General features: G+C 35.8%; 1 protein-coding gene across 1 annotated transcript in view; it reads right to left on the reverse strand.

Annotated features, from left to right (window-relative positions):
* Positions 1 to 19,418, reverse strand: part of Ttn (titin) — a 263,368-nt gene that overhangs the window by 104,204 nt on the left and 139,746 nt on the right. The window contains exons 157-184 of the mRNA XM_078017672.1: positions 19,195 to 19,278; positions 18,998 to 19,081; positions 18,445 to 18,528; positions 18,229 to 18,312; positions 18,024 to 18,107; positions 17,808 to 17,888; positions 17,593 to 17,670; positions 17,123 to 17,206; positions 16,564 to 16,656; positions 16,194 to 16,271; positions 12,461 to 12,574; positions 11,121 to 11,189; positions 8,871 to 8,951; positions 7,917 to 7,991; positions 7,197 to 7,283; positions 6,704 to 6,766; positions 6,231 to 6,320; positions 4,757 to 4,807; positions 3,681 to 4,082; positions 3,231 to 3,509; positions 2,590 to 2,865; positions 2,313 to 2,452; positions 1,889 to 2,015; positions 1,533 to 1,796; positions 888 to 1,154; positions 490 to 753; positions 261 to 400; positions 8 to 134 (exon numbers count right to left, since the gene is read on the reverse strand). Coding sequence (XP_077873798.1) covers positions 8 to 134; positions 261 to 400; positions 490 to 753; positions 888 to 1,154; positions 1,533 to 1,796; positions 1,889 to 2,015; positions 2,313 to 2,452; positions 2,590 to 2,865; positions 3,231 to 3,509; positions 3,681 to 4,082; positions 4,757 to 4,807; positions 6,231 to 6,320; positions 6,704 to 6,766; positions 7,197 to 7,283; positions 7,917 to 7,991; positions 8,871 to 8,951; positions 11,121 to 11,189; positions 12,461 to 12,574; positions 16,194 to 16,271; positions 16,564 to 16,656; positions 17,123 to 17,206; positions 17,593 to 17,670; positions 17,808 to 17,888; positions 18,024 to 18,107; positions 18,229 to 18,312; positions 18,445 to 18,528; positions 18,998 to 19,081; positions 19,195 to 19,278 — 3,750 coding nt within the window. The remainder of the gene's footprint in view (positions 1 to 7; positions 135 to 260; positions 401 to 489; positions 754 to 887; positions 1,155 to 1,532; positions 1,797 to 1,888; positions 2,016 to 2,312; positions 2,453 to 2,589; positions 2,866 to 3,230; positions 3,510 to 3,680; positions 4,083 to 4,756; positions 4,808 to 6,230; positions 6,321 to 6,703; positions 6,767 to 7,196; positions 7,284 to 7,916; positions 7,992 to 8,870; positions 8,952 to 11,120; positions 11,190 to 12,460; positions 12,575 to 16,193; positions 16,272 to 16,563; positions 16,657 to 17,122; positions 17,207 to 17,592; positions 17,671 to 17,807; positions 17,889 to 18,023; positions 18,108 to 18,228; positions 18,313 to 18,444; positions 18,529 to 18,997; positions 19,082 to 19,194; positions 19,279 to 19,418) is intronic.

Consider the following 19,418-nt stretch of genomic DNA (forward strand, 5'->3'; position numbering starts at 1 on the left):
GGCTTACCTTTCACTTTCAGATTGGCTGCAGATTTAGCATTGGCCGCCTGGAAGGAAACCTCTCCCGTCATATCCAGCTGGCAGTTATAAAGAACGAGAACATGCTTCTTCCCATCTTCGATGATTTCACAGTCCTGTTTAGAGAGAGAGTTTGGAGAAAGAATGTTATTCACATGAGTGAATAAGTGTCTGCAAATCACCAAGTCTTCCTCTTCTAAACAACAGAGCCACCCCCTCCTGCCTCATCAGCTCTGACTTACAGGGGAAGCCGTCAAAGGCTCTCCCTTCAACTTCCACTGGCCATGGACATCCGGCTCGGAAAGCTCAATTTCAAAGCGGGCTGTTTCACCAACAAACACTTCTACTCCGTACAGCGGCTTTTCCACTTTGATCAGTCGAGCTGAAAGTACGTCAAGTTCTGTTAGTGAGGCTGAACAAATAAATGGCAGCTTTGGAAATGGTAAATTTGTGGTCTCGGGGGCAACTCACCCTCCACGGTAACGTTGGCCTTGGTTGTGTCTGTGCCACAGTCACACACATATTCGCCCTTATCTTTAAGTTCTGCCTTTTTGATCTTCAAGATGCGACGCAGCCCATCGGACTTGATGGAATGCTTGGGAGAGGGTGTGATCTCTTCACCGTCCTTGAACCATTTCACCGGCACATCTTTGCTCACCTCGCATTTCAGGATGATCTCATCTTTCTCAACTCCAGTTTTGTCGTGTAATTTCACAGTGAAGTAGGGATCAGCCTCTGTCAAAGTCAGTTAGCATATGGTCAGAAGCAATGTGAGAACCAAAGTTCATCAAAGAACAACAGGTCTAAGATGCTTAATTACCACCCCTCCCACCATTTAGGAACTGTCCAGGTGCAACGGGTGCACTTACCTAGGACCTTCAGATGGGCTGTGGAGCTCAGGTTCTTGACTTGAGCTCTTATCTGTGATATATCGTCTAGCGTCACTTCCCTCATTTCCAGTTTATGAGTCTTGCCTTCAGAAGACATGAGCACCGTTCTGGTGGTGTGCAGCTTGACATCATTTTTGAACCAGACTACATGCATTTTTTCATGAGAAAGCTCACAGACAAAAGTTGCTGTTTCACCCTCTTTCACCGTCTGATCTTCAAGAGGTGATATGAATTTCAGTCTTATACCTGCAATGCAAGCATGGATAATATGTTCAGAGACACAATTTACTACAGAAAGATTCCACTCTAACCTGCCTGGGTAAAAGGGACCCATTTCATTTCATTTCATATGACACTAATTCTTTTTAAATGGAGCTGTTCTCCATTGAAAAATTTAAGGTTTTTCTTTTTTGGGGGGGGGTTGTGGTTTTCTTAATTTGTGTGTGTAGGGGGGTGTCACTGTGAAAGTAAAGTAGTGGTTCTGATTGTTGGTTTTAGAACTTGGGGTTCTATCTTTAAAGTAATATATGTGTGTAAAGTAATATATGTGTTTCTGACGTGGGCACAAATAATGAAACAAATTCCGTCCATGGGATATTATGGTCAGATCTCATCAGCTCTTACCTGTAACAAACAACTGTGCTGAGGACTTCTTGCCCTCCACCTCTGCAGTATAGACCCCTTCGTCATCAAACTGAGAATCATTGATAACAAGAATGTGCTTCTTTCCATCAGCGATGATATCAAATTTGTCAGATGCCTTGATTATATCAGGTCCTTTAGACCATATAACATTTGCTTCTCGGGTAAGCACACACTCGAATCGAGCCTGTCGCCTTTCTGGAACCGTGACATCCTTCAGGGGCACAGCAAAGTCGAGTTCAATTTCTGAAAGTCAAACATTGAGAATGAGGATTTCCATAATGCAGAGGCCCAGGAAATGAAGCTGAGCCCCTCCCTGAGTTCCTAAGGCCTCATACCTTTCACTGTTAGGATGGCGGTTGTATATGCATTCAGTGCCTGGTAGAGGACTTCACCAGCCTGGTCCAGTTTGACTTTGTGCAAAGTTAAGAAGCGCTTCCCACCTTCTGCTTTGATCTCACATGTCTGGAAAACAATAATTTCAGTTAGCATTTACATGAGATAAAGTCCCTAGAGGAGAAATGTTTCAGACAGATTTCTATAAAGTTTAAAAAATTACTGTTAATGAATGTAAGCCAAACATCTTCTGTCATAAAAATTCACAATTTTTTTCTGACTTGGGCACAAATAATGAATCAAATTCCATCCCTTGAGACTTTAGAAGCCCAAAGTCATCCCATTATTAAATTAAATCTGAATATTGAACCCCGATACAGAATGTAGGTTGTTTTATATGACAACTTAAAATGGTAAAGTACTCACAGGCGAGGGCCTCAGAAGTTCTCCCTTCAGCTTCCATTGCCCAGGAACATCTACCTCTGAGATTTCTGCATCAAAGCTTGCACTTTCTTTCTCATAAATGGTGACATCCTCTATTGGTTTAAGCAGTTCGACCTCACGCTCTGTATTGGTCAGAGACAAAATAACACATCACTTTAAACCATCTAACAGTGGTTTGCTTTTTTTGGTTTTGGTGTGTTATTTTGCCTTATGCAAACCCAAAATTTATGTTTCAGATTGACAGATAAAGTTTTTATACCTCCAAGTGTCAGCTTTGCAGGGTATCTTTTCCCTTCAATTTCTACTGCATATTCATCAATGTCTTCTGGCATAGCATTCTTAATTTTGAGGAATAGTTTATTTCCTTCTTTCAGAATCTCAGTCTTATCAGTTGGTTCCATGGGGATCTCATCATACCCTTTGAACCATTTAATATTTGGAGTGTCCTTTGCTATGTCACAGGTGAAAACAGCTGTCCCCTTGGGTTTCACATGCTGATCTCGTATAGGTTTCACCAGCCAGTCTCTAATAACCTCTGTATGAAAAGGAAATCAGAAAGAAAAAATGATTAGGATTTGAGCAATGTAAATGACTTCCTTAGTAAATTTCAGAAATAGAAAAAAATTTCATAGAAGTAGATATCAGTAACCTGCTACAATATGCTGATAGTCTCCCTATTACCAAAGGCATAAGACTTCTGATATTTAGATACTGGGAAACACATTCTTTCTTACATTTTCTTATCATCATAATAAGCTGAACAAAATTTCCTAGGAATGTACTAACCTACTACTGTTTTTTGTTTTGTTTTTGGAGACAGGGTCTTACTATGTTTGCCCAGGCTGATCTCGAACTTATATGCTTAAGTGATCCTCCCACCTCAGCCTCCCACATACTAACCTACTACTTTTACGCAAGATGAACATTCCAGGTTGTTGGCATTTTCCACAGTAACTGTGTAAGTTCCAGCATCGGTATCGTCTGCATCATTGATGGTCAGGGCCCGCATCAAGCCAATGATACCCGGCACAATTCGGCCAGGTTTCTCCACCACAATCTTCCCATCCTTTCTCCAAACCACATCCCGCTCTTTGTTTAACTCGCAGCTCAAATACAATGGCTGTCCTTTGACCACTGTGACTTCCTCCTCCAGTGTTTTCACAAAACGCACAGGAAGTTCTGTGGAAAATTGCAGTATAAATTTGAACATATTCATCATAGTCAGTGAAATAAAACTTTTATTTGGTGAAATGAGATTTTTTTTTTTCTAAAGCAACACGAAAAGTTGCTTATACTAAGGTTTATTGTGCAAAGTTTAACACCGATAATGTTTGGGAGATTGGAACTTACCTTCTACAACAAGCTTAGCTGTGGAGGTCTTTTCTTTATTTCCCAAACGTAGAACACAGGTGTATTCACCAGCATCAGAAAGCTGAACATCAATGATATGCAGCTTTCTGTCTTTGCCATCTGCGATGAACCTGTGCTTTGGGCTCTCTCGGATATTGCTGCCGTCTTTCATCCAGGTTGTGATTGCAGTGGAGGGGGAGACTAAACACTCAAAGATTGCAGAAGAGCCCACGGACTCAGCTTCTTTCAAGACGATGTCTTTGATTTCTTTCACAAACTTCAATGGCACAGCCTTTAGCTGGTAGGTGAATGGGGCTTCATCAGGAGGTTTCTCCCCACCGCTTCCAGGCCTTAACTTTTTCCTTTCAGCTTCGATGGGTGAAGGAGTCTTTTTGGCTACACCTAATTCGGAGTAAAACAAAAAGTTGAACTGGCATGCTGGAATGCCTGCTGGATAAACTAGTCACAAAGCAACTCGGAGTCAAGAACAGAAGACCAAAGACCAGGCAGTGGAAAGATGGATCCAATATATATTACCTTGTTTCAGATAGGAAAATGAGATGGCATAAGGAATTCATAAATAATAAACTCATTTCATTTTATCAAGTTTTAATCCTAAGTATAAAATATCCAGACTATTGTATAATTACTTTAACTGTCATGCATAATATCACCTGTATGAAAATGTTCTTGTATAGAATGAATCAGATGTAACTTTTCTGTGTTCACATGCGAACACGACCAGTGTGACTCCACATCATGTTGGGAAGTTATACTCCACGTATGTATAATATGTCAAAATACATTCTATTTTTATGTATAATTAAAAAGAACAAATTAAATGAAAAAAACTTGTACGGTTTATTGTGCTAAAATATAATTGGTTATATACATGACATCCATTTGAGTAATATTAGAGGTAGCTTATTTAAAAAAGAAGACATACTGGCTTTTACAGAATCAATTAGAAATAATGAAGATTGTTGTAAATTTTGAAAATTGTTTTCCCCATTAATGTAAAGTATAGGAATTCAGAGTGAAAGGTTACAGTACAGGTCCTGGGGAATGGAGCTCACCTTTGATGGGACCTTTTGGCTTGGCGGCTTCCTCCTTAGGTGCTTTGGCTTCTGAAATAAAAAGAAGACTCAGTATTTAAACAATTTTCAGACTAATTTCATGCTCACCAGTCAACCACCTGGGATGAGTCATGTTCTATATTATAAATATTGATACATAAAGTGAAGTTGTTTCATTTATATGATTTCTATGGAGAATACTTCAACATTTCCAAGAAGGTGTATTCAGAGACTGATGGAACTAAGCTAAATTGCTAACATATTTAGTATTAAAAAATTGTCTCAGGAGTGCCTTTAGTTTCTTTTCATTTCTGAAAGGCTTACTGTCAACCTGTGAGGAAGAGTTTTGCTCTTGCCTAGCTATGCAAAGTATTTTACCCGTATTTGTATGTATTGACTATGAGAACCAAGGAAATAAGTTTTGTCTGCAATGAATTCATATAGGGAAAAGGGAAATGGGCCAGAAGTTACCAAAAGCCTTTCTTTTTAAGTTGAGCAGACAAACAAATCCATGGAAGACTAAGGAAATTAACTCTTTGGCAATTATTCATTTTTTTTCTGAACTATTTTGCAAGTTAAAAAGTAAGAATAATGCCCAAGTGGCAAATATCACTGACAAAATCTAGCATAAATATTAAAATTTAAACTATAGTCAAAAGAACATAGTAATTTTTGTGTCATTAAATGTAAAAAAAAATCCAAAATATTTTGAGATAGTTTTAAATAAAAATTCTATAAGATCAAATAACCTGCCAAGGGCCAAATAGGATGTGTATTTATGATTAATAATTACATGTCAAATCAGTTTTGGTTTTGAAATTATTGCCTAAGTGATAAACTATTAAATAGTTCATATATAACTGATAAGTACCTTGAATTTGCATTTGAGACAGCTATACCATTAAGTTAGTACAATTAAAAATTGTACCACTATTGGTCTAAATCTTTATATAGACTTAAAGACTGAGCTATGTAGTTTTTTAACTTTTTTATTGTGATAAAATATTCCTAACATAAAAATTATTATGTTAGCAATTTCAAAATGTCCAATTCAATTACATTTAGTATATTCACAGGGTTTTCAACCATTATTTTCCTTTATATCATTCCAATATGCCGTCTTTAAAAAAAATGAGCAATAATTTCTGTAGGATACAAGGGAAATTTGGAGTTCCATGGGATTCTTGTATGTGTTCTTAGAGAAATTGTGTCCTTAGTTCTGATCAGCCTTAAACATCTTCATTACTTAATACCAAAAGCATATGAAAGAAATAACGAATTGCAGGAGTGCATGATCCAATGAACGCACCCTATGCTTTTCCATTGGGCGACAGACTGGATGGTAAAGTATATCAGATGAAGAAAACATAATATGTCATAATCCCCACAGTTGAAGTGATATCTATGTTCTAAATAAAAGATAGCTTTCATTTTAATCCAGAAACTTTAATCAAGAAAACTATAGGATAAATACCTGCTTTCTTTCCAACCACTGGCACTGTAACTGGGGCAGCGATGGGGGCTGGTGCTGGCTCCACGGGCGGAGGTTTCATTATTTTCACTTCTGCAGAGAGAAATGCATAGTATGAAGGTATCCATTGTCACTTCTTGAAACCCTGTGTGGTAGCCTGTTTGCCTTTTTGAAAGTAACTGTGAAATCTTCAAATAACTAGTTTTCCAGAGAAGCATACAGAGATATTAGAAATCATTTGATGCATGATGACTTTCTTTATATATATATATATATTAGTTTTTAGGTAGACATAATATCTTTATTTTATTTTTATGTAGTGCTGAGGATTAAACCCAGTTCCTCATGCATGCTAGGCAAGGCCTCTACCATTGAACCACAACCCCAGCCCTCATGTATGTTTTCTTACTGACTATGCATGAGTTGTGTGGAACTAGAAGGAATGTGCCCGTGACATTGAGGATAAACTCACTCACCAGGTTCAGGCTTTGGTTTTGGTTCAGGACCAGGCAGAGGTATTGCTGGCTTAATTTCAGGCACTAAAGTAATTCATAGAAATGAAAAAGTTATTACAGTATTTTTTAAGAGTCCCACAAAGTCAAAACTAAAATCAAGCAGACAACATAACTTGAAGACAGAATTTATGCACACATGTTTATCAAACCAAGTATTGATGTAAGCTTATTTTTAATTTTAAATGAAATATTCAAAAATCATAGGAAGGCATTTTTATTGGTTTTAATGTTGTTCTTCAGCTTATGGCCCATTACATTTTTTTCTAGCAATTCATTTAACAAATGGGTGATCATTAGCAAATGGTACAGGAGAGTGAAATGGTAAAGAAAATTAAGATATGGGTGATACTAGATTAAGGCACATATTTAAATGTAGATGCCAGTACAATCATATTTTAAATGCTAAATATCCACATCTTTAGAGACAACTGAGAAAGCACCCATAGGTTTATACCTTTTTGTGGTTCAGGAATTTTCCTTTCTCTTTTTGTAACAGTAGCTGGAGGCACTTCAACCTCTTCAACAGGTTTTAGCACTGGTACTTTAAGAAAATAAGATGATTTTCTAGTGTTAAGATTTGAACACTTAGAAATCAACTCCTCTGAAATAGTAGCTCAAAGTATTTATGTTTCTAGATTTCAAAAAAACTCTATTGACAACTTTTATAAGCACCTTACATTTTCTCATTTGATTTCTATTTTCTCCTCCAGAATCTATCTCAATTCATTTTTCTTTCTTTTATTCCATCCACTTGCTTCTCAACTCCACTAATTTTCCCTTTCTAAAGCATTTTTATAATAGTTCTCAATCATTAGACCCTTTGAGAACAGGCTAATAAACTCAGCCCACTTAAAAGCCCCCATAGATTATGAAACATTTGCTAACCCCCTCCCATGAAGTTCTTCTATAGCCAACTTATTATTTCAGTCATTTCCACTGGAAGAACGTAAGTGGAAAGGGAATGATAATAATAAAGTTATGGGAAATACATGAATAGATTTGGGAATTACTACAAAAGTAAGCAAAAAGCAGACAATGGAAAACACACATTACATACACATGAAATATGAAGCTATGTTTATGTTTCACTTCAGTTATGTTTACAAGATAAACCTTTTAATAAATGTCCACTTTGCTAAAAGATAATTTCACAAATTTTCACTGAGATTCCTACCTTCTGGTTTTTTAATTTTTTCTACTTTTTTAGGTTCTACTTTAGGCTCTTCTTCTTCAGGTCTCTTTCTTAGAACTTAAAAGACAAAAAGGTTTATATGTAAACCAAGACAAACTGATGAAGATGTTGAACAAGCTTGACAAATGCAAATAATGTACAAAGCAAGGAAAATGAAAAACATGCGCACACATGCCCTAGAAATTTTAGCATTTTCACTAAAAATGCTTTTTCTCTCTCCCCCCCAAATCAACATTTGCTGTTTATTTACATAGTACTTAGTCATGTTATTTCTCTTTAGAGATTCTATTCAAAGATAATTGCATGGCAGAAATGGCTCCAACAAAAAATGAGTAATTTGAATATCAGAAAATTCCAATAATAATTCAATGCTGTAATTTATGAGGAAGTATTTAAATAAGTAGAAAGTTTACTTAAGCAGAGATAACTAAAGAAATGTAGCCTAGAAATCAGTTATTCCATATGAAGACAATGTCAGGACTTGTTTCTTCTATTGAATACTTTGTTTCTAGTGTTTAAATATTTAGTAGGAAAGAGATTCAGTTTTTTTAAAATATTACTTATTAGTGGTGATCCTGTGCCATAATTTAAAACTGAAATTATATTTATGCTTAAGTAGTTTTGCGTATTTAATTGGTTTAGTGTATTTGACTATGTAATTTGGTTATGAAAAATGACATTCACGGTCATTGTTGTTAGTTTAGAATAGTATCAATTTAGTTATTTCTATTAACATGATAAATTTTGAAATGCTATGAATGCTCACAAAATTTCTGTCTCCTTTTAAAAAAGATTTGGAAATCACAGCTTTAATTTTCAATGAAACCACTAATGCATTTTGATAAATAAGATACCTAATGTAAAGAAAACCATGGGACAGAAATATTTTGTAAGCTTTCAAGTCAGTTTTTTAGATACTTAAAGCTGATACTATACCGCTTTTCAGAACAACTTCCTCCTTTGGCTGAGGTTTAGGTTCAGGAAGTAATTTGCGGACTTTCTTTTCAGCTCCAGGCACTTAAAAAGGATATGAATTCAAATTTTGAAGTGAATTCATATAAAAATGGAATCTCAACATGAAAAATGTCTCTGCCCAAACTGGTTAACTATAATGTATCAAGTAACAACTTTATTGCATAAAAATTCACAGAATTTAAAAGCAAATAAACATGTCAAATTATTTCCTCTGCAAATATCTATACAACTCTATGATGAAATTCAATTACGTTAACTAAGGCAAATATATTCATCTTGATGAACACAGATTTTGTGCTACATTGACTTTATGAGCCTTTCACCAAATTGCAAGAGTTTTCGACAGCATCTTTGCTCCAATGTGCAACTGTATATAGCTCAAATCTACATTGGTATTTACCTGACCATTAAATACATTAAATTGGCAAGAGTTAGGGCTATCACTCAGTCTTCTACATTGAGGAAAGAGAAAGCCATAGATCTGGTTTGTGGCCTTGATGTTGGGGGAAGACCATATTTTACCTTCTTAAGAGAAGTATCCTTTCTTAAGGTCTCCTTTTTGGAATATTACTAACTTAATATGATAGAACCATAAAATTTTAAGGCTAATGTTAGAGGCTCATTTTTTTATGAATAAGAAAATATTCTTGAATTTAAAGTACAAGTGACCCAAGGAATTCCAAATTAATTTCCTCTTGCATCTACAATGAATACCAAACATTGTAGATGATGTTATTTTTTTCTTATTGCTATAATAAGAAAAAATATGGTTTAAATAGGAAAGCAAAACAAAATACTCTTAGTAATTACTGAGCCACTTTAACTCTCTACTGATAACAATTAAGATATAATTTAAAACATTGTTTATCTCATGTAACATATGTGCTCAGTGAGATGAAATCTGAATTTCTTAGATATTTCTGTAAAATTTCCCATTTGGTGCTTAAAGAAGACACTTGCAATTAATAGATTTTTATGTGATAAAGAAAACTGTATACATCTTACTTCAAAAATAAAAACACATAAAGGCAATTATGTACTTCATTTTAAATAATCATGTTCTATAATTTTAAGTAAAAATTTAACAGTTAAACATTAAATTTTATTCATGTGCTGCCCTTCAATACTATTTGTGAGTTACCAATATTCTTAAATACATAGCTATTTTCATTGATTAAAACTATGCATATAGTTAATTCAAGTTGAGAAAGCAAGATAAACATTTTCTTATATAATGGACATAGTGAAAATACTTTTGTGCATTTGTTTTTTCCATATTATTAATTTTAAGATCTTACTGATGTTTGAGACCCAGTGCAGAACACACCCACTAGTGGTTACTCTTTTTAAAGTCACTAGATGTCACTAAATGCTATCCTAATGTTTGACATTTATTGGTTAATATATATGATAAAATTATTTTGTAATGTCCATTTTATGAATCAGGAAAGGTATACAGGTGATTATTTAAGTAATCAATTCATTCAGATTCACTTCCTGGGTCTGGATGAATTGATTACTTAAACAGAACAGAATGCAGCTATCCATTAAACTTACTAGAAAAACTAAGTTTATTTTTAGTGGATGTTCTCCAGACATTTTTATGAGTTATTTATTTTTTTAAGGTCTAATTGTAGATGAGGGAAAAGACTGTTTAAAGAAAAAAGCACTTTTGAAAAGTGATCTGCATTGATAATGAAATTGACCTGAAACATGAGATCTGTACACCTGAGAAAATGTCTTTGGAGTGGGAAGAAAGTGACAGGGCAGTTGTGAGGAAAACCATACAAATCATTCAGTAGGGTATGATTCGTAGTGCTTGTTACATTGGTTAAAATGTGAACTTCCAGGTGAATCCCTGAAGCTTATTACTACTCAGCATTTTAACCTAAGATGTCTCCTGATATCAATTTCAGCCAACGAGTCAAATCTGATGTTTTCAAACAATGCAGATAGACATATGGAAATAAGACAAGGATAAACAACATCTAGCATGATGTATGAAATTGATGGGAGACAGAGGAAGCAACACTTATGAGCCAGGACCATAAAAGCCACAAAATTGCAAGAAATAAATAAGACTACTACTATGATAATTAAAAAGAGAGAGACAAAAAAAAAGGAGAACACTCTATGAAAACCAAAAGAGCAAAGAATCAGATGAAGGGATATTGTAGATACACGTGAACAGACTATCAGTCTGCGAAATACCTTTCAGAGGTGTAAGCTCCACTTTTTCTGGAACCTCAGGTTTTTCAGGAATTTTCTTCTTTGAAACAGCTTTAAAGAATATGATCTTACTGTTATTATTTGTACATTTAATCTAAAGCAAATACATTTTTATGCCATGAATCAAAACCAAGCCTTGCTTATGTCCAGGAAGCATTGATAGCAGCCCAAATAGCTACAAGAACATCCAAGCTCTGAAATCATGAACACCACTGCAGTTTGACTCCAAAGCTGAGTTATAAATTAAGACTGAGAGATTTTTTTTATTCATTAAAGAAAGAATAAATTTTCCTTTGAGCATAAATTTGTTTCAAGGAGAAAAAATTTCATTGTCCTCAAAGAAGGTGACATTTTCAGAACTGTCTGCTTTTCTTTTCCTGCATCTGACCTAAAACCCACAAGGAATTGAAAGGGGGCAAGAATCACAAGAAATGTCATCTTATTCTAGAAAGATTTTGGCTTTGTAGATGTGGAAGCATGAGAAAAATGCTTATCTAAGATTATATCTAGAATTTTTTTAGATGAACAAATCTTATTGCAAATGAGACAGATTTTATGAAAATTAAAAGAATAATGTACTCTTTCCAGTTGATTTCAGATCTTTTATAGATGTTATATTTTAAAAATCAAGAAATACTGCACCAATTCAAAGGAAAATCAAAACACAGAACGAATGGAAGTTTAATAATGGGCAGACATACTAGATATCAAATATATTAACAACCATTCTTTCCAGATACCCTGGGAAACATCATAGAATATAGTGGTTTCTATTATTAAATTTAAAAAAAGTGGGGGAGCAGAAATGACCAGTTGTACTTAGGACTTCATTTCATGGTCCATGAACACATATCAGCTACTGGATCCCTTAAATATATTACTTATATTTAAAAGAACCTAGACTTCTTTAAGAAAAAGTTTTTGCTTTAATATAAATTTTTTACTGCCATGTTACAAATATCAATGGAAAGATTTGTTGTATATTTCACATGCATAAGACTTCAAAACACACAGAGCAACCAGGCTTTGAAATAAAAAAGACCCTCCTCCCCACTCCACATAAGAAAGTTAGTCAGGTAGCCCCAGAATCCAGATGTTAAGGATGATGTCACAATGCAATGGCTGACTTGTAGGCAGTAGGCATGGCTTAACAAGGCAGCCCAGGGTCCCAGGGGAGCAGAAACACACGCCAATTCTCATAGCATGATCATGTCTGAAAGTGCACACTTCCAAAAGTAAGACATTTCCTGCAAGCACCATTTCAAATGGCTGCACAGAAGTTTGAAGCAGGTTAATAAGACTTTGGAAGTAATATCCGATACCTTTAAGTTGGAATATTTTTTCCTTCACGTCTTCCTTAGGTGGAACAGGAGCAGGAGGCGGAGGTCTTGGCTTGAGTTTTGGTTTCTCGATAACCTTCTTTTCAGGTTCAGGTTCTTAAAAGAGTATTTCAGGAGTGTTAGTGTCTATATATGTTAGCATGTATGTAAAAGGTATATTTGGTAGAAATTTAAATATATATGAATTTAAAGGTTTGCTTTCTTTGATATGTAATATCAGTTTCCAACACAAAACATAAAACAGTATCCAACAAAAAACAAAGATATCAACACTGTACACCGGTGATGAGTAATATATCAAAGGCACTAATAAAAACAAAGGAAGCATCCAGATAAGCTACGATTGACACAGATAAATGGTACAAATACATGGAAACATATGAATAAAATGCACACTTAAAACGAAGAATATCTTACACACAAATAGATGCAAAGAGACCCACTGAACACATAGAACAACACAAACCATGTATGGTTCAAGAGGAAGAAGATGATGATGAAGATTTAAGTCCTATTAATTGAATACCTTGTACTGGGACTTCTTCTGGCTGTGGTTCAGGTTCAGGTTTAGGTTCTTCAGGCTCAATATACTTTTCAATTTCACGTTCTTAAAGAATGTTGACAAGGGATACAAGATCATAATGTCAAGTTCCACATGGACTCATTACAGATTTCACATACATGTGAAGATTACAGTCACAAAACAAAAAATAAACACTTCACACAAAGCAATTCCTACAGAAAAAGAGTTAAGAGATTTCCATTTTCTTACACTTAATTTTTCTGCCAACAACTAGTTTATTCTATGCATGTTGATGGCAAATGAGATGATGTAAAATTTGATACTGGGTAATCATGTGAGAATCCAACGCAATGCTTCCAATTTTACTTTAGTCAACGGTGCCTTTTAGAATTATGAATCACCATCAAGAATAACCAAATGAAAGATTCTAATCCAAAGCAGTACAATTATTTGAAAAAACAAAGCAGTGGAGCATGTGCTGGAATGCTTTTGTACATGATGGTAAGTAGGAGGGTCAGTCTAAATTACTTTTGCATTTCTAACAGGAATTTTCAAGAGATTAAAAAAACATATACTTGTAAATGTATACCTTCGACAGGGGGAGTCTCTTTTCTACCAATGGTTATGGATGCTTTTTCTTCATATATTATTTCCTCAGGAGTCTCTTCAACTTAAAAAACATAGTATTTTTATTTTAGACTGTATTCAGAGCAGAATAGTACAACTGCAGAGTTGCAACCTCTCTACTTACACTCCATAACATATAATTCAGGTGTCCCCAAGAAACCAATAATGCCAGTACATGAGACAGACAACAGATGAATATATAAGACCCATCTACAATCAAAGCAAACTGATGAAGATGTTAGTCATCTTTCCAAGATTTATAGAGCAGCCATGTACCTGAGGCAGGTGGAGCTTCTGGCTCTTCAGGCTTGGGAACAGACACTTTCTTTTCTGGGACATTTTCTTTGGGCACTTCAGGCACTTTAAAGATATTAATTATTTTTTTTTACTATTAAGAATTTAGAAGATGTGCAAGATTCTGCAAAGAACAGGCAAGAATATGGGGAAAGAACTTCATCTTACAAGACTTCACAGGGAGGATGGTTTCTGAGGCATGGTGCCTTTGCAGACTTTCTAATTTTATAAATGAGCATTTTCAGCTTTCTTCATTTGCTCCTCATCTGTGTATCTTTCCATGTAGGTGTTCTCCAGTGGACTATCTTTGGCACTTTAAAAAACATCACTCTACATTTTCTGAGTGATCATTTCTGCATGCTCAACTCATATTTCCACAGATGACTTCAAGGTATTCAAGGTCTCTCTCTCTCTCTTTCTCTTTTTCTAGGCCTGATCTGTTTCCTAAGCTCCTAATGAAACATTCTCAAATAACATACTTGAAAAATGAAAAATAGCTCACTATCTTCTTTCTATAATCAGCTCAGAAAAGTAGTGAACTGAGCTGTTAGCTACAATTATCTTGGGCTCCTTGATTACCTTAATTGTTTTGATAATAGTCAGCTAACTCTCTCTCTCTGAAAACCACTGCCCTTTTCCATTTCTACCACCACTGGTTTTCTCCAGCTCTTAATGACTTTAATTACAATGGATCTTTTATCACTGTCTTTCAATAGCTTATGCTGCTGCCAGTTATATTTCTAAAACTCAAATCTTATCACTTTGTATACTTGTTTCGAAACCTTTGAGGCTTCCTTTTCCCTGTGTCCATAGAACAAAATATAATCTTGTACTGGCATTCAAAAAGTGGCACACACCCATAATACCAGCTATTTGAGAATCTGAGGCATAGTAAGTTTGATGCCAGCCTAGGTAATTTACTGAGACTCTCAAAATAAACAGGACTGGGATTTAGCTCAGTGGCAGAGTGCTCGCCTAGCATGTGCAAGGCCCTCGGTGGCATCTTGGGAAACCACACCAAAACAAAAACAGACCTCCAAACCCAAAGAACTTAAAAATATGACCCCTACCTTTATTTCTATTATTATCTTTTAAGATGTTACATAAACAATTCATACTCAAATTTACATCAACAGTCCTAGAACTTGCTAGACCCTTCCACCTGTGTGCTTTTCAATATGCTCTTTCCTTTTGCCTAGAATTCTATTTCCCTGATCACTACATGCAAAAATCTGTCAAAATATTCAACACAACTTCTTGCACATAACTCTCTATCATGGCTCTGTCTGAAATCCATCTCTGTGTGCTCTGTTTCTGCAGCTCTTTGTACTTAGTTTGAAAGTGCTATCAACTCCTATCTGAATTGGCATTGTGTTATCTTTCTATTGTTTCATCAGATTGAAGTTGCTTGAAGATAGAGTTAGATTTTACATCTTCTAAAAAGTACTTTGTTCATGATAATGTTCAGCAAAACACACTGCTGCTCTGCTCTACCCCTTGCAACCACACAATAGCTCATAGTACAGTGGGCTCAGATTTTTCTCTCTCCTGTTTGTTTCTTTTTCTCTCTGTGCCCTCATTATTTTTCCTTTCTTTCTATGAAATGTGGTTTGTTATAATCTCATACTCACTATTTTCTCCTATAAGAACTGTTCTTAAATATACTTGGTCAGAGAAACATTGCCTCTTGGTAGATACCTTTTTCTGGTCGGACTTCTTGTTTTTTGGTAACAGACACAGGCTCTTTCTTTACTGGAACAAGTTTCTTGGGCACCTCAGGCACTTTGAAGATATTAGTTTTGTTTTAGAAAGAGTGTTTAAGAACATTTAGAAATGTTAAGAAAAAAAATCTGCAAGTCATGGAGCAGCATTAAAATTAGCAGAAGCAAAATAAGGACATTTTTATTCCCTCACTTGCCACAGCAATAAAGACAGCTTATTGGAGTCCACTTTAAGATATCAGAGTGCTTTTAAAAAAATTATGATGACAATGAATACCTTTGGCTTCTGGTGTTTCTGGCTTCTTAACAATTGGAACCTTCTTCACTGGGACAACTTTCTTTGACACCTCAGGTACTTTAAAGATATTAGTAGCATTTAATATAAAATGCAAGATGTAATATACCCACATAAATTGTACAAGTCTTTTTAACACCAAAACATACAGATAACAACAAACACTAATACAACACAACACACAAGAAGGAAAGAATGCAAATTTTAGACAGCTCACAAAATGACAAGAACATTTCTTTCTTTTCACATAAGTACCTTTAGGAGGTGCAGGTTCAGGTTTTTTGATGACAGGAAATTTCTTCTCTGGGACAATCTTTTTGGGCTCCTCAGGCACTTGAAGAGGAAGAATTTCTTTTAGTGTTAGATGATTATAGGACAAATTAGATGATAACAAATGAACAATAATAATAATAATAGTAAAGACCACACATTTTTCTTTGGCACGTACATTGTAAAATTCTTAGTACCAAGGTTTGATGTGTGAAAATATCTCTTGTTCTTGTTAGTGAAGTCAAATTTCAAGTAAGGAGAGAGAACACTGATATTTTACCCTACATATAAGATTTATAATAAAAACACCAACCAGATGACCATATTTTTCCCCACAGTGGATCCTGCCTAGTACCTGGTGGAGGTGGAGGGGCTTCTGGTTCCTCCTCTTCCACAACAGGAGCTGGTTCTTCCTCTGCAGGAGCAATTTCTTCAGGCTCTTCATATACTTTAAAGATATCAGTTAATTTTAGTTCAGTGTGTGAAACAAATTCTAAAATGCATAAAGCAGCAAAGCAGTAAATAATTATCTTGATTATTCTCTGGTTTCCATTAATAGATTCTCTTACTTTTGTTAAGCTGCAATCTATTTTATTTGTAGTAACTTCTGTATCTATTGATTTATGCTTTGAAAGTTCTTGTGGTGTTTAAAGTCATTTAATCTCATCAACCCTCTCATTTTCCTCTGTGTACATTTGATAAACTTTGTTTAGTACAAACATGACCTATGTATACAGATACTGCTGACTGATAACCCTGTGTAGCTTTGAGATGGGAGCTAATTGACAATGAGGACATAAGACAAATAAAGGACAGGAAATGACCAGGAATAATGAGTTAGCCAAGAAGAGAAAGAAAGCTTAAATGATAAATAGTCACAAGTGTGGCAAGCTCATTAGTGGTCTTATGTGTACCTTCTGGGGGAGGAGACTCCACTTTCTTGGGAACTGGAACAGCTGGTTTCTCTTCTATGACAGGTTTCTTGGGCACCTCTGGCACTTTAAAGATATTAGTTAGTTTTACTTTTGAATAGTTGAGAAGTACATGAAATTTACACCAAATCTATTTCATATTTTGTTCAATTAAATCAAGAATAAATTTCACAACAAGGTCGGGGATCTGCCCTTGGATCCTGATCTGGGGGGAGGAAAATAGGCCTATCATTAATCACAAAACCATGTTAACTCTCCCAACCCTTATAATAAATGCATCAATGTTTTAAAAAAATAGTGATTTTTGAAAAGACATAAACCTTAAACAATCAGAGTAGCTGTTTTGTGGTTGTAACTATAAGATGATTGGTAAACAAAGAGTTCCAGAAATAGGGGACTTTGGGGACCAAGAAGGTTACTTTTTTTTGTAGAACCTCATTAGTGACATGTACCTTTAGCTGGTGGGATTTCTGGCTTTGGAGGAACAGCCACTTTCTTTTCTGGAACAACTTCTTTGGGAACTTCAGGCACTTTAAAGATATTAGTATTTTAACATTATGAATAATCACCAGTAAACACTTGCCACATTTATACACAACAAAGCACTTTTAATTTAAGAGCTGGAGGCCATATCTATTTCCATCAAAGAATAGAAAGCCACTTGTACCTTTAGCAGGTGGAACTTCTGGTTTCTTAACCACAGGAGGTACTTTCTTTTCAGGCACGACTTCCTTGGGGACCTCGGGCACTTTAAAAGATATTAGTAGTTTTTAAGCTCATAGTTTCAATGGCATATGAAAGTCAACTAGACATAGCAGTGAGTGGATTGTGACACTGAAAGACAGACATTTTTCTACAGGCAGTGAGTGGCAGTGAGAAGTACCTTTCACTGGTGGTGGTTCGGGTTTCTTGGCCACAACAGCAGGTGCTTTCTTTTCAGGAACAGGCTTCTTAGGTGGCTCGGTCACTAAAGTTATTAGAATTTGTTTTAGAAGCAGTGAAGATGAATGCAGAAAGAAACAAGTTCACAGTGCCCGGAACTGTGAGGGCAAGAAGGGGTGAGGCATCCCAGCAGCTTAGCCAAGTACCTTTAGGAGGTGGGGCAGGGGCTGGCTCTTCCACAACTTCAGCAGGAGGCTCTTCGGGGACAATTTCCTCAGGCTCCTCATACACTTTAAAGACATCAGCTTGTTTTAATGCCAGAAGAAACATGTATACCATACTTTACAAAAGTATTTTCATTTCACTAAGAAGAGATTTTTTTCTCTTTTAAAAGATAATAGTTTGAATAGTTTTGTGGTTACCTTCAGGGGGAGGACTTTCCGGTTTGGGGGGAATAACTTCCGTCACCTTCTTTTCTGGGACAGCTGCCTTTGGCACCTCAGGTACTTTAAAGATATTAGTATTTCCAAGATTAGACAGAGTAGAGACAAAAGGACTATATCAAGCACAGTGACATCGGGGTGACTACCTTTAACAGGTGGGACTTCTGGCTTTTCAGGAGGCACCACAAGCACTTTCTCTTCCAGGACAAACTCTTTGGCAGTCTCGGGAACTTAAGAGAGATTAGTGAGATTAAATTGAGGATTTACGGAGACCGCATGGACTATTCTCAAGAGTAGAAGTTATGTCTTGGGAAGCCTCAGGTGAGTGAGCAGTACCTGTGACAGGCAGGACTTCTGGCCTTTTAAGAGGCACCACGGTCACTTTCTTTTCAGGGACAACTTCCTTGGGAGCTTCACGCACTTAAAAAGAGATTAGTGAGATTACACTTAGGACTTATGAAGACCATGAGGATGAAATATTTCCAAGAGCAGAAGATTTAAGCCTTGTGATACCTAAGATAGTGACAAATACCTTTAGCTGGTGGGACTTCTGGCTTTTTAGGAGGCACCACGGTCACTTTCTTTTCAGGGACAACTTCCTTGGGAGCCTCAGGCACTTTAAAGAGATTAGTAAGTATTATACTTAGGATTTATGTAGACCATGAGGACGAAAGATTTCCAAGAGCAGAAGATTTAAATCTTGTGATGTGTGAGGTGAGTGACAAATACCTTTAACTGGTGGGGCTTCTGGCTTTTTAGGAGGCACTACGGTCACTTTCTTTTCAGGGACAACTTCCTTGGGAGCCTCAGGCACTTAAAAGAGATTAGTGAGATTAAATTGAGGATTTATGAAGACCACGCAGACTATTTTCAAGAGCAAAAGTTATGTATGTCTTGGGAAGCCTCAGGCGAGTGAGAAGTACCTGTGACATGTGGGACTTCAGCCTTTTTAG

The sequence above is a fragment of the Ictidomys tridecemlineatus genome, chromosome 7, assembly GCF_052094955.1.
Source record: "Ictidomys tridecemlineatus isolate mIctTri1 chromosome 7, mIctTri1.hap1, whole genome shotgun sequence".
Lineage (NCBI taxonomy): Eukaryota > Metazoa > Chordata > Mammalia > Rodentia > Sciuridae > Ictidomys > Ictidomys tridecemlineatus.